This window comes from Caretta caretta, chromosome 5 (genome assembly GCF_965140235.1).
Source record: "Caretta caretta isolate rCarCar2 chromosome 5, rCarCar1.hap1, whole genome shotgun sequence".
Lineage (NCBI taxonomy): Eukaryota > Metazoa > Chordata > Testudines > Cheloniidae > Caretta > Caretta caretta.
The window spans coordinates 105,436,921-105,450,957 of NC_134210.1; the positions used below are offsets into that span (position 1 = coordinate 105,436,921).

The 14,037-nt window shown below is 42.5% G+C and overlaps 1 protein-coding gene across 15 annotated transcripts in view; it reads left to right on the forward strand.

Moving 5' to 3' along the window:
* Positions 1–14,037, forward strand: part of KDM4C (lysine demethylase 4C) — a 475,753-nt gene that overhangs the window by 131,217 nt on the left and 330,499 nt on the right. The window contains exon 10 of one of the 15 annotated variants that reach the window (XM_075128781.1): positions 7,404–7,481. The exons of the other annotated variants lie outside the window; for them this stretch is intronic. Within the exon in view, the coding sequence (XP_074984882.1) occupies positions 7,404–7,412 (9 nt within the window). The 3' untranslated portion in view covers positions 7,413–7,481. Of the gene's footprint in view, positions 1–7,403; positions 7,482–14,037 lie in introns of those variants that run through there. 15 annotated transcript variants of the gene reach the window in all.

Consider the following 14,037-nt stretch of genomic DNA (forward strand, 5'->3'; position numbering starts at 1 on the left):
TGTTATGCCTCTGTGCCTCCTGAAGATCTCAATTGCTCTTTGTGCCTATCCTCTCCAACCCTACTTCCTATCTCTATCACTCTCTCCTCCCATTCACCCTCCTTCTCTACTGAAATCCTCTGCAACCATACAATCACTGCCCCCATCCCTCTCTGCTCTTGTCCAACCTCCCACAGCCCAGGTTTTGCCCCCTCCCATTTTGCTTCTTTCCACCATCTTCAGCTTTGGCTACAGGTGCCCTCCTCTTCTGTTCCTCCCAACCTGCGACTCCTGTAACTCACTCAAGTCCATGTTCCCCCGAATTTCCCATCTCTCTGCACACTATCTAGACTGCTGCTTCCTTCTCTTTCTCGCTGTCTGTGGACCAGCCGGGGGAGCACTGAAAGCGCAGATGAGAGAGTCTCCGTGCTCTCAATTCACGGGACTGATGCCACAGCACCCCTTCCTGCCTGGAAGAGTAATTGTAAGGAACGTTCTGCTCACCCCTACAGCCCTGGGCTGGAGCATGCCCAGTTCGGACAGCATCTGTGGAGAAGTTAGCTGTCAAACTCTAACAAATCTCTACTGAGCATGAACAAACAGATTTTTTTGAGACTAATAAATTGGCAAAGCAAAATGCACCCAAGGTGAGTCTCTGCCAAATACCAAGCCATTGCTCTAGAGCATGGAGGCTTTAGAGCTTCTCAACCAAATGCCTGTAAAAAATTTTTTTTAACATGAGCAAAACAAAGTATTTTCACCTGCTCTTCTTCTACAAAACAGGTGAGTTCTTTTAGCTGAAACTTTCACTCCCCACAAAAAACAAACAAAAAAACCTCCAAAACTTCAGCATCAGGCAGACACCTGCCATGAGAAGTTTCAGCTGGAAGAGCTAAAGTTTGGCAAAGTTATAAGGAACTGAAATCAGGATCTTATAGTGGAAAGTGTCAGGCAACCTTAACTGTAAGGTGTGCTCCCACTCTGCCTATAAAAAAAATTCACTAATTTATTCAAAAATCTCTTCTCACTTTTGTATGATCAGGATTTTTGAATAATCTTTAGTCCTCATTGCATTACATATCCCCTCACACCCTTAAAATAAACACAAGCCTTCTGGTCTATTGGGAGAAATGGGGTTCTGTTTTTTTTATCTGATAATGTTAATGTACAATGAATACTTTAGTCCAGAAGATTGAATTGCTTCTCATTTATACTACTGTGAATCTGAACTAACTAAATCCTTTGGAGTCACTGCAGTTGTACCAACATAAAACTGATGTATCTGAAAGAAGGTTTAGGTGCAAGATTAATTTCCATTTTCCATTTTATCTCTTCTTTCTACTTTATAGTTCATAATTCTTCAAATTATAGCAAATTTTTCCATGCTTGAAATAACAGAGAAGCAAATTGTTTGGGGTTGAAGGGCAAAGGGGTTTGAACACGAATCATAAAGCCCTTTTAATTTTTTTTAAACATGGAAAAAATTCCCTTATATTCATAACTACACGCATCAAACTTTAAGCTTGGCTTGTTTTATAGCATAGTCAATTTGGAATGATATAGAATCATAGAATATCAGGGTTGGAAGGGACCTCAGGAGGTCATCTAGTCCAACCCCCTGCTCAGAGCAGGACCGATCCCCAATTAAATCATCCCAGCCAGGGCTTTGTCAAGCCTGACCTTAAAAACTTCTAAGGAAGGAGATTCCACCACCTCCCTAGGTAACGCATTCCAGTGTTTCACCACCCGCCTAGTGAAAAATTTTTTCCTAAACCTCCCCCACTGCAACTTGAGAGCATTACTCCTTGTCCTGTCCTCTTCTACCACTGAGAATAATCTAGAACCATCCTCTCTGGAACCACCTCTCAGGTAGTTGAAAGCAACTATCAAATCCCCCCTCATTCTTCTCTTCTGCAGACTAAATAATCCCAGTTCCCTCAGCATCTCCTCATAACTCATGTGTTCCAGACCCCTAATCATCTTTGTTGCCCTTCGCTGGACTCTCTCCAATTTATCCACATCCGTCTTGTAGTGTGGGGCCCAAAACTGGACACAGTACTCCAGATGAGGCCTCACCAATGTCGAATAGAGGGGAACGATCATGCTCGCTATGCCCCTACTTATACATCCCAAAATGCCACTGGCCTTCTTGGCAACAAGGGCACACCGCTGACTCATATCCAGCTTCTCATCCACTGTCACCCCTAGGTCCTTTTCTGCAGAACTGCTGCCTAGCCATTCGGTCCCTAGTCTGTAGCGGTGCATTGGATTCTTCCGTCCTAAGTGCAGGACCCTGCACGTATCCTTATTGAACCTCATCAGATTTCTTTTGGCCCAATCCTCCAATTTGTCTAGGTCCCTGTGTATCCTATCCCTGCCCTCCAGTGTATCTACCACTCCTCCTAGTTTAGTATCCGCAAATTTGCTGAGAGTGCAATCCACACCATCCTCCCGATCATTCATGAAGATCTTGAACAAAACTGGCCCCAGGACCGACCCCTGGGGCACTCCACTTGACACCGGCTGCCAACTAGACATGGAGCCATTGATCACTACCCGTTGAGCCAGACAATCTAGCCAACTTTCTACCCACCTTATAGTGCATTCATCCAGCCCATACTTCTTTAACTTGCTGACAAGAATACTGTGGGAGACCGTTTCAAAAGCTTTGCTAAAGTCAAGAAACAACACATCCACTGCTTTCCCTTCATCCACAGAACCAGTAATCTCATCATAGAAGGCGATTAGATTAGTCAGGCATGACCTTCCCTTGGTGAATCCATGCTGACTGTTCCTGATCACTTTCCTCTCATGTAAGTGCTTCAGGATTGATTCCTTGAGGACATGCTCCGTGATGTTTCCGGGGACTGAGGTGAGGCTGACTGGCCTGTAGTTCCCAGGATCCTCCTTCTTCCCTTTTTTAAAGATTGGCACTACATTAGCCTTTTTCCAGTCATCTGGGACTTCCCCCATTCATCACAAGTTTTCAAAGATAATGGCCAATGGCTCTGCAATCACAGCCGCCAATTCCTTTAGCACTCTTGGATGCAACGCTTCCGGCCCCATGGACTTCTGCTCATCCAGCTTTTCTAAATAGTCCCTAACCACCTCTTTCTCCACAGAGGGCTGGCCATCTACTCCCCATGCTGTGATGCCCAGTGCAGCAGTCTGGGAGCTGACCTTGTTCGTGAAGACAGAGGCAAAAAAAGCATTGAGTACATTAGCTTTTTCCACATCCTCTGTCACTACGTTGCCTCCCTCATTCAGTAAGGGTCCCACACTTTCCTTGGCTTTCTTCTTGTTGCCAACATACCTGAAGAAACCCTTCTTGTTACTCTTGACATCTCTTGCTAGCTGCAGCTCCAGGTGCGATTTGACCCTCCTGATTTCATTCCTACATGCCCGAGCAATATTTTTATACTCTTCCCTGGTCATATGTCCAACCTTACACTTCTTATAAGCTTCTTTTTTATGTTTAAGATCTGCTAGGATTTCACCGTTAAGCCAAGCTGGTCGCCTGCCATATTTACTATTCTTTCGACACATCGGGATGTTTTGTCCCTGTAACCTCAACAGGGATTCCTTGAAATACAGCCAGCTCTCCTGGACTCCTTTCCCCTTCATGTTAGTCCCCCAGGGGATCCTACCCATCCGTTCCCTGAGGGAGTCGAAGTCTGCTTTCCTGAAGTCCAGGGTCCGTATCCTGCTGCTTACCTTTCTTCCCTGTGTCAGGATCCTGAACTCAACCAACTCATGGTCACTGCCTCCCAGATTCCCATCCACTTTTGCTTCCCCCACTAATTCTTCCCGGTTTGTGAGCAGCAGGTCAAGAAAAGCTCCCCCCCTAGTTGGCTCCTCTAGCACTTGCACCAGGAAATTGTCCCCTACATTTTCCAAAAACTTCCTGGATTGTCTATACACCGCTGTATTGCTCTCCCAGCAGATGTCAGGAAAATTAAAGTCACCCATGAGAACCAGGGCGTGTGATCTAGTAGCTTCTGCGAGTTGCCGGAAGAAAGCCTCATCCACCTCATCCCCTTGGTCCGGTGGTCTATAGCAGACTCCCACCACTACATCAGTCTTGTTGCTCACACTTCTAAACTTAATCCAGAGACACTCAGGTTTTTTTGCAGTTTCGTACCAGAGCTCTCAGCAGTCATACTGCTCCCTTACATACAGTGCTGCTCCCCCACCTTTCCTGCCCTGCCTGTCCTTCCTGAACAGTTTATAACCGTCCATGACAGTACTCCAGTCATGTGAGTTATCCCACCAAGTCTCTGTTATTCCAATCATGTCATAATTCCTTGACATCACCAGGACCTCCAGTTCTCCCTGCTTGTTTCCAAGGCTTTGTGCATTTGTATATAAGCACTTGAGATAACCTGCTGATTGCCCCTCATTCTCAGTATGAGGCAGGAGCCCTCCCCTCACAGACGTTCCTGCCTGTGCTTCCTCCCGATATCCCGCTTTGCCACTTACTTCAGGGCTTTGATCTCCTTCCCCCGGTGAACCTAGTTTAAAGCCCTCCTCACTAGGTTAGCCAGTCTGCTCGCAAAGATGCTCTTCCCTCTCTTCGTAAGGTGGATCCTGTCTCTGCCCAGCACTCCTCCTTCATGGAACACCATCCCATGGTCAAAGAATCCAAAGCCTTCTCTCCAACACCACGTGCGTAGCCATTCGTTGACTTCCACGATTCGACGGTCCCTACCCCGGCCTTTTCCTTCCACGGGGAGGATGGACGAGAACACCACTTGCGCCTCAAACTCCTTTATCCTTCTTCCCAGAGTCACGTAGTCCGCAGTGATCCGCTCAAGGTCATTCTTGGCAGTATCATTGGTGCCCACGTGGAGAAGGAGGAAGGGGTAGCAATCTGAGGGCTTGATGAGTCTCGGCAGTCTCTCCGTCACATCGCGAATCTTAGCCCCTGGCAAGCAGCAGACTTCTTGGTTTTCCCGGTCAGGGCAGCAGGTAGATGACTCAGTCCCCCCGAGGAGAGAGTCCCCGACCACCACCACCCGCCTCCTTCTCTTGCGTGTGGTGGTCGTGGAACCCCCAACCTCAGGACAGTGCATCTCATGCCTTCCAACCAGCGGAGTCTCCTTCTGCTTTCTCCCCCCAGACGTATCATCTGGTCCACTCTCCGCAATGGTTCCTGTGGAGAGAACATGAAAGCGGTTAGTTACCTGTGTCCGCGTTGCTGGAACCCGGACATTCCCCCTTCTTCTTCTGGAGGTCTTCACTGGCCACTTGGCTCCGCTGTGCAACCGGCTCTAAATCTTTAGAGCTTTGTGCCCGTAGAAGCATATCCTGACTTTTGTCCAGAAAATCCTCAGATTCTCGTATGCAACGCAGGGTCATTATCTGTTGCTCCAGACCTTCAATCTTCTCTTCCAATATGGAGACCAGCTTGCACTTTGTACAGACAAAGTCGCTTCTGTCCTGTGGAAGAAAGACAAACATGGCACATCCAGTGCAGGTCACAATAGCTGAACCCTCCCCATTCCATATCGCCTTCCTACTATGAGCTTCCTCAGAGAAGTTGGCAAGATGTAAGCCTCACTGGGCTCACTCCAGGCGAACTCCCAGGCAAACTCCTGCTGTGTGCTGCTGTGCTGTTCCCTGCTGCTCAGCTGGTTCGCCCCCGCTCAGCGAACCAGCTGAGCAGCGGGGAACAGATATAAATATAAATCTGATATAAATCTGAAAAAACAAAAAAATTAACATGCTATTTGAAAGGTGGCACATTTGTGTACATGAGTTAGAATGTGTTTTATTCCTTTACCTCTAACAGTTCAGAATTCTGGTCACGCAGTTATGATTGAGCAAAGCACTTAAGGATGTATAACTTTAAGCACGTGAGTAAGCCCATTTACTTCACTCAGATAAAGTCTAACAAGAAAAGTCCTAACCCACATGAATGAATGTGGGTTCTTAAAACTTGATGGGTTTTTCTCCTCAAAAATTATATCCTTTTGTTGTTTTTGAATCATTGATTTTGATTGGAATACTTAGGTGCTTAAAGTTACACACATGCTTAAGTGCTTTTCTCGACTGGAAATTTAATGCTATCTTTTTCTATGGTCTCCTGATATCAGATATCTCTGTTTCATTTCCTTTTCTTTTTTTTTTCTCTAAGGGGAGATGTCTTTTCCATTAAAATTATTTTCATTACCAATATGTAAGCAACAGAAACGATCAGAAATAGTATGTCAAGGGAAGTGTTAAAAGTTTCAGTATCACTAAAAAATAACTCAGAGGGCAAACAGAATTTTAATGTGAAGAAAGTGATTTATAAAAATAGGAGAATTCAGTCCTTTTTCTTAGGGGAAACACTTGGCTGAAATTACAAAACAATTTTCAATTAGCAGTAGACTGAGTAAAGTTAAAGAGGACTCAAAAGAAAGGCAGTGTACAAATGTATCTACTGTGTAAAACTGAGTAGTGCTAATGATCACATTTTTCACCCTGATGTATTAATGATGGACAGTTGAACTTTGCTTTCGCTCTGTGTTAGTGGAGAAAATAGTGTTTACATCAAAGTCTTTTTTAGTTCTTCAGTACATCCTGCATGGTCAGAAATTGCCATGAAATGACAGGAAAAGTCAAAGTAGAAAATAATATGGAAAATCATTTGTTTGTATTGCTGTAAAAAGCAGAATATTTTGCTTCAAAATTTCCAGTATTTCTTGAAAATAAAAGATAGTAGAAAAGGAAAAACTGTTGGTGCTTTGGAAACATTTACTTTTCTTTGCCAAAAAAAAAGTATGTGTTGCTTGGAGTGCATTTGTGAAAGTTTATGGTTTATTCCCTTAGGAATTTCACCAGTTTTGCTGCAGAAATGTTGAAACTTCAGTCTTGACCAAATTAAAAGATCTCCGTTTTTTCTTTGTGAGAATCGATAGTTTGCATAATTCGAGGTCCAAAACAAGAGCATTTCGTATGGTGCAAAATAGCCAACCTATTAAATGCTAAGAGACAATATTCAGATGATCATTTTATGTTAGGAACAATTTAATGATCACTCCGGCCCGCCCCAGAAGATTATCTTGTTGATAATGTCTTCATAAAGTCGGTCTCACTTCTACTTATGGATGTTATAAATATTCTTGTTTTGGAATCTGAGGATCAACATTTGGATTCTCTTTAAATCTCTTGATTTAAATAATCAAGATTGGACGTCTTTCCAAAAGACGTACTTCAGCTAGAAGTTACAGGCTTGATACAGGACTTACTGGGTGAAACTTTTTGGATTTGTTTATGCAGGAGGTCAGACTAGATGATCATTGTGGTCCTTTCTCACCTAAAAATCATGAAATGTATTTCCTGCTTTGTTTAATCTGATAGTGAGACTGGAACTGGATAGCCAGTAACTCCTTAGTTTGCATTACTTATCAACAGTTTGTACTGTGCAATTCCTCATGCAGAACATCTGATAGGCAACTGATCAACAGGGATGCCAGAGCATGAGGCGCAGCTTGACTGACCTGTGATTGGCTAAGAATAGTCCTCAATAATACAAAGCCTTGCTGAATGTGCTGCTAAGGAAGCAACCAGGTAATTTTTTTGGTCCATATAGAATAGTTAAACCTGTACTAATTTATGCCAAAAGCTGGCACTTCCACATTAGGGAATTATGATAATAGGTACTGTTCCCTTTCTGTTTTGCCCTGCATAAAGCCAGAAATGCTGAGACTGACCTCAGAGAGTGAGTGAGAGAGAGAGAGAGAGCGAGAGAGCAGTGATTCACCAAGCTGATACGGTTCAAGATAGCTGATCTTCTAGGAGAGTGATACTTAGACTGAGGCTTGGGAGCTGCAAGTGGCTCTTGAATGTGTTTTGTGCAGCTCTTTGCAGCACATGATATTAAAACACTGTGTGTTTTAATTATTAACCGGTCTGTGTTATGAACCAATCGGAATGCTTTCACTACGTTATTAACCAATTTTAGCTGATAAAATAATACTTGATCAGTCATCTTGCGGTGAGAATAATATATATAAAATAATAAATAAAATGATGAATTCATGCTACTCTTTTGGGTAATGTTGATTGCTAATTTGGTTCCTGAACCACTGAGGTCTGAGTATCACTCTTGTAGGACCGCTTGTTTGTAGTGCCCCTCTCCCATTGAGAGAGCACCAAAGAATATATGAGAGTGAAGAGGTAATGTTGACCAGAAACTTTAAATATCCATGAATTGGGGATATTGTGTGTGTGTGTGTGTGTGTTACAGAAGGCCAAATCAAATGCAGATACTTTGCGCTGAGAGTAACTATCTCTCTCCATGAAGTCTCTCAGAGCCCACCAAGGAGTCTGAACAGGGGATAGGAGGGCAAAGAGCACCTATTTGCATATCGGCTTTCCTATTGAAAATGGGTTCCAGACAACTGTCTTCGATTAGTAGTGGTAGCTCATACTGGCTAGCAAAGAGTTTCAGACATTCAGGGTAGCTGATTTCAGTCAAAAGGACATACTTTTATACAGTATATACAAAAATTAGGTACATGGGCCATTCATTGAGCTAAACTCCATTTCCTAAAAATCTCTCAAATCCAAAGAAAATATTTTTAACCTAAAAGTATTCCTCAAGCATCGGAGACCTTAGTGTAAAATTTATTCTCTACGTCTACCCTCGTTTAAACTTAAAAAATATCAGTAATGAACAGAACTTCTTAATTTTGAACCTAGAATTATGTGGAAGAATATATAAAGAGCAGTCTGTGTTGTACAGTTTGAGTAATTCTGATAAAATAGAGTGGAATGTGTGACTAAAGTTCTGTGGAATTGACAGTTGTGAATACACATCATTGTAATCAGGAATTCCTGATGAGCCTCCTTTTAAGTATAAACCACTGTAAAACATACTAGTATTTTCAGAGGAGGCGAAATAGAAATATATTGAAATTATTTTCTGGAATATAATATAACAAGAAGAATCCTGATATAAGTCTGACAAATTTTCCCATACCTTCGGGCCTTTGTTCCTAGGGTCCATTTCTAACATTCGTCTTTATGTCTAAAGCATTAACTACTTTCAAATGGTTGAGGAATGATTTTGAAATCAATCACTTGGAATGCCTGGTCCCTCGCTGAGGATATGTATAACCTTCTTCTCAGTCAGTTACAGTATTAATACTGAAGAAAGAGGTGTATGATTATATGAAGACTTGCAAGCAATTTTTAAATATCCGTTCCTTAGGAGAATTAAAGTCGATGCCTTTTCTGAGTTCTGAAAAAATAAGTCACTCGAGCATCCAGTAATTCTGAAATAGAAGTCATGCTCAAGTACAGTTCAGTGCCTGAATAGAATATATCCTTGCCTTTCCAGTGTGAAGTAAGGTATTTTAAGTTTCTAATGCATTAGAGATACCAAATCCTCAAATTTGGTTTCTGTCTGTCTAAGGTTGTTCCTCTGCACATGATGAGGTCTCAGGTACTGACAATCCTCATCGGATAGGTTATAATACATTCGTACTTAGAATGTTAAGAAAAGAAAAAGGAACTGGTATGTATGCCTGGCATACATTCTGTACATTCTGCTCCAGTTGACTTAGAGAATGAGATATGTCATGTTGTTGAAATCAGATGAACTGCTCAAGAAGAGAAAATTGCAAGGAAAATCGTGAAAGGAGGCTAGAGAATAATAAAAGCAAGGTAGATAGAAGAGGTAGGGCAAGGGGTAGGGCAATAAAATAAAGTGGAGGAGAAAGATACAAACTGGAGTAGTTCCCATACGTAGAAGAAACAGTCCTCTTTCTGTGGATATGTGGAGACCTCATACTATAGCAGCCTCACTTGATTTTCGCCGTTCATCATTCGACATCATTTAAGCCTGGGGTTCTAAGAAGAGTTTCTGTTCAGATACCTTCATAGAATTCAGGTTTATTGTTTAGTCTGAAACGCAGGTTGCTCAAAGGGAGCTATCTCATCTCAGCCTCACAACTATTTTAAAATAGTGGTTTGGACTGATATTTTCCCACCATCTTTCAGTTAAACATATTGCACTGATGGTAGCTACTGTTAGGCATTTATAGACTGCTTGTTTAGTCCTGCTCACATAAATGATGAGGAAGGAGCAGCCCCGGGGGATTTCAGGTCTTGTGTTTCAATATGGACCACGTACAAACCCTGAAAAGACCCCTCTCTCCCTCCTCTCTTCCCCTTCTCCCCTGGATACAGACTAGAGATACAGTGAGCTGCTCAGCAAAGATTTGAACCTGGCCAGCAAACATCTGTTAATGAAAAGTGAAGGTTTATTTGATCTGCTTACCCATTCTGCTTGTTTCTATCATGCCTTGCTCATTCAGGTTGAGTTCATATGATTATTTCACCTGGATTCAGCGGTGACAGATACCTGATGTCATTGACAAATGCTCGGGTTGCTTTCTCAAACCATGTGAAAGAAAACAATAGCATAGAAAACAACAGAGAAATTTGACCTTTTCTGACATACTGTTGTGAAGTGGGGCTAAAATTTTTTTCATGGGCATGAATCTGCAGCTGAGATGGGGAAGTGGAAGGAGAATTTATTTTTTTCAAATCACTGCAATTTTAAACTTTGGGTTCAGAATGGATTTAAAAATTGGGTCTGGAATTACAAGATAATGAGATACTGCTCTAAGATGTGATGCAATTTAAAATATTCCATGAACTTTATTGGACACCTGCCCAAATGAAGAATTGGGCTTGAGTCAACAACTGATACTGGAGGCATTCAGAAGATATGCAGGACAACAGGCTTGTGTTTTGGGAGTGACAAACTATAAAACATTTGGGCAAAAGTCTTCACAGATGCTGTGATTAAACAAAACTTAGGATAACCTGCAAGCCAAAAAAAAAAAAAAAGGTTTTTGGTAGGAAACCATTTACAGCCAGTTTTAGAAATAAAGTGGATTCAAATGGGTTTTAAAAAAAATTTGCAAACAAATCATGTCACATCTAAACTGGGAGCAAAACTGTACTAGTTGAAACAATTTTTTAAAAAATGCTTTCCGAGCGTGTTTGTCTTTTCTGTAGATGACTTGTTCAAGGAGACTCGCCTGCGTTAGGGTGACCACCTGTCCCTAATTGGGTGGGACAGGCCGAAATGTACATTTCAAGTTCCAGTCCCTTAGCTCTCCCTCGCCACAAGGCCCTGCCCCCAGCTCCTCCCCTCTGAGGCCCTGCCCCTGGCCAGGCCACTAGCTGGAGCCGGGCAGTAGTAAAAGCTGCCCAGGGAGCCAGGGATGCTGCGGGGAGCCTAGACCCTCCACTTGCCCTGGGTGGTGCACCCCAGGGGTCAGGGAAACAGGCTGGGGGCTGCACTAGGGCACCTTGGCCCCCTGCCCAAGGCAGGTAGGGGGTCTGGGGTTCCCCACAGCGGCCCAGGCTCCCTGGGCAGCACTTATTGATGCCTGGCTCTGGCTCCTGGCCTGGTCAGGGGACAGGGCTTCTGGAGGGAGAGATCATGGAGGGGGGCTGTGCTCCTGCATGTGTCCGGTTTTTGCATTTGAAAAGGTGGTCACCCTAAGCTGCATGTATGTTACAAGATGTGTCTAAAATGTGGAGTTCCATGGAATAGCAATTGAAGGGAGATCCTTTTTGGATATCTTCTCATTACCAAAGGACAAGAACAGTTCAGCTATGAAGGACTTTAGTACAAGAACAGTAATGACAGCATGAGGTGAAAGATATGGATAGAGGACTTTGGAAAAATATTAATTAATTTTTGAAAATATACAGGGAGCATTTTTAAGATTTGTAGAGGAAAAAGTAGCTTCCCATATAAGAATCCTTAATAAACAATAATACTAAGTGCAAATATGTGTTGGGGGTGGGAGTGAGATACCATCAGTAGGTAGCGCAGGGAGAAAATAAGTGAAAGGTAAAGAAACAACGTATAAAGTTTGTAGGGCATTAAGGGGAGGAATATTTTTTGTTAGCTTGGAGTAATTTTTCTTATGAATTGGGTGAAATTCTGTTCTGTTACAGTGGTGTCAAATTTATTCCAATGTGGTCTTTGTGTGCGCCTCCTAATCTTCAGTGGAAGCAGGTTGTGGCCTTCTATTTCTAATATATATTCTTGAAATTTTATTTTAGCTACGTTTATTATATCTTGTAGACAACGACAAAAACATTAAATATAGCTTAAAATGGTGTGTGTGTGTGGGGGTGTCATAGCTAAGAAACTGTTACTGGAAGAGGAAAGGCAAATATTGTCTTTTTATTGGGTTTTTATTTTATACTGATACTCACTGTAGAAACCAGGACTTTCAATTTTGCAGCTGGGAATGAGAAATAGTACAGAAGCAGAATGTGATGTCTTAGACTTATAACTTTTAAAATCTGCTGGCAGCACTTCGGTGGAGAGTTGGAGAGGAAATATTTTGAGGTATTATTGAAGCTGAAGTAAGCGTATTTTAAATAACAACAAATACTTTATAGTTTTCCATTAGGCTTGGAAGGAGAGAGAGAAGGAACACAATTGCCAGTTGTGTTACTCTAACCCTGTGGTTCTCAAACTTCGTTGCACCACGACCCCCTTCTGACAACAAAAATTACTACATGACCCCAGGAGAGGGACTGAAATCTGAGCCCATCCAAGCTCTGCTGCCCTGGGTGGGGTGGGGACAAAATCGAAGCCCCGCCACCCCATGCTCAGGGGCCAAAGCCAAAACCCAAGGGCTTCAGCTCTGGGTGGTGGGGCTCAGGCTTCAGCTTCAGCCCTGGGCCACCAGCAAGTCTAACACGAGCCCTGGTGACCCCATTAAGATGGGGTTGTGACCCACAGTTTGAGAACCGCTGGTCTAACCTCTCCTGTTTTTAGTGAAGATCTAAATTTGGCATGATCAAATGGTAGGTAATTGCAATCAAGTAAATAAATAGCTATACATTTATGTTTTATTGCTAATAACAATTATCAATCACATAGGGCCGTAGCTTGTATCTGTTATTGAGGTGACTAGCTCTCATCCCAGTAGACCCTTTGATTGTAATAGATTCCTTACCTGAATAAGGATTGCAGGATCGGGCCCTTTGTATATAAAATCAGAAATGTATCAAACTTTCCAGTTGCATGGTGGATTTATTTGGGTCTCACATTATGCCCTATGATTAGACTGGGAGAGTTGTATGTGCTGTCCCCCACCCTCCAGGTATTTTCCTGGAAATTTCTCCTGCTTTTCAGGTTGCAATGCTGCTAGCAATGTTGCTTGAATGTATGTATATAGGCTCAGGGAGAATTCACTGGGATCAGATTTGTGTGTTTTTCAGGTTTGGAACAAATCATACCTTCATTTCAGTTTATTTTCTGATTTCCAGCTCTTGGGTTGTCCAGATTATTCTGTGTCACTGCTCTGGTCCTATCCCCAGCTAGCTTTGATGAGAGCTGATGCAAACATACAAAGCTTCTTGATTACCAGATTCAGACCCATTTAATTGGCATTCATTTGAGAACTGGGTTGCTCTGAGCCTCTCTATTGATAATTGGCATCTTCTCTTCATCATGTTCTGGTTTCCCAAAGTCTGAAGTGCAGCCTCTACGGTGTTGGTCAGCATCTAGAATGCCATTTTAGCTGGAGTATAGCTCTGTTAAAGCTCTTTGTTCTGCAAACCTTTTTTAGCACTGTGGAGGCAGTTCTTTGGCCTTGGGGAACCCAGAGCACAGTGAAAAGACAATACTGTCTGGCTTTGGACAAGCCAGCTTATGTCCTCTACAGTCAGGAAACCAACTCTGCAGATTCTGAAGTCTGCACCCAGGAATTGGGGGTTTCTGAGTGCAGACCACAGGGCCTCTTTCCTAGAGCTTTTAAATGCAAGCCTTTTGGAAAATTGGATGTGTACTGTATGTAATTTGTACCTGCAATTCTTTAAAGCTTGTCATTTTATTTGGGAGCTTTCTAGATGCAATCCCCTGTGTTAATATAAGATCATTACCATTTAGTTTATTTGTAAATACCAACAACATTTTGGTTGACATAATGATTGTACTTGTTACGCTTTTCTAGATCTTTATATTCTCAAAACAATAAAATTTCTCTAAAGGAAAGTAATTGCATATCTGTGTCTTTGGTGGAAATG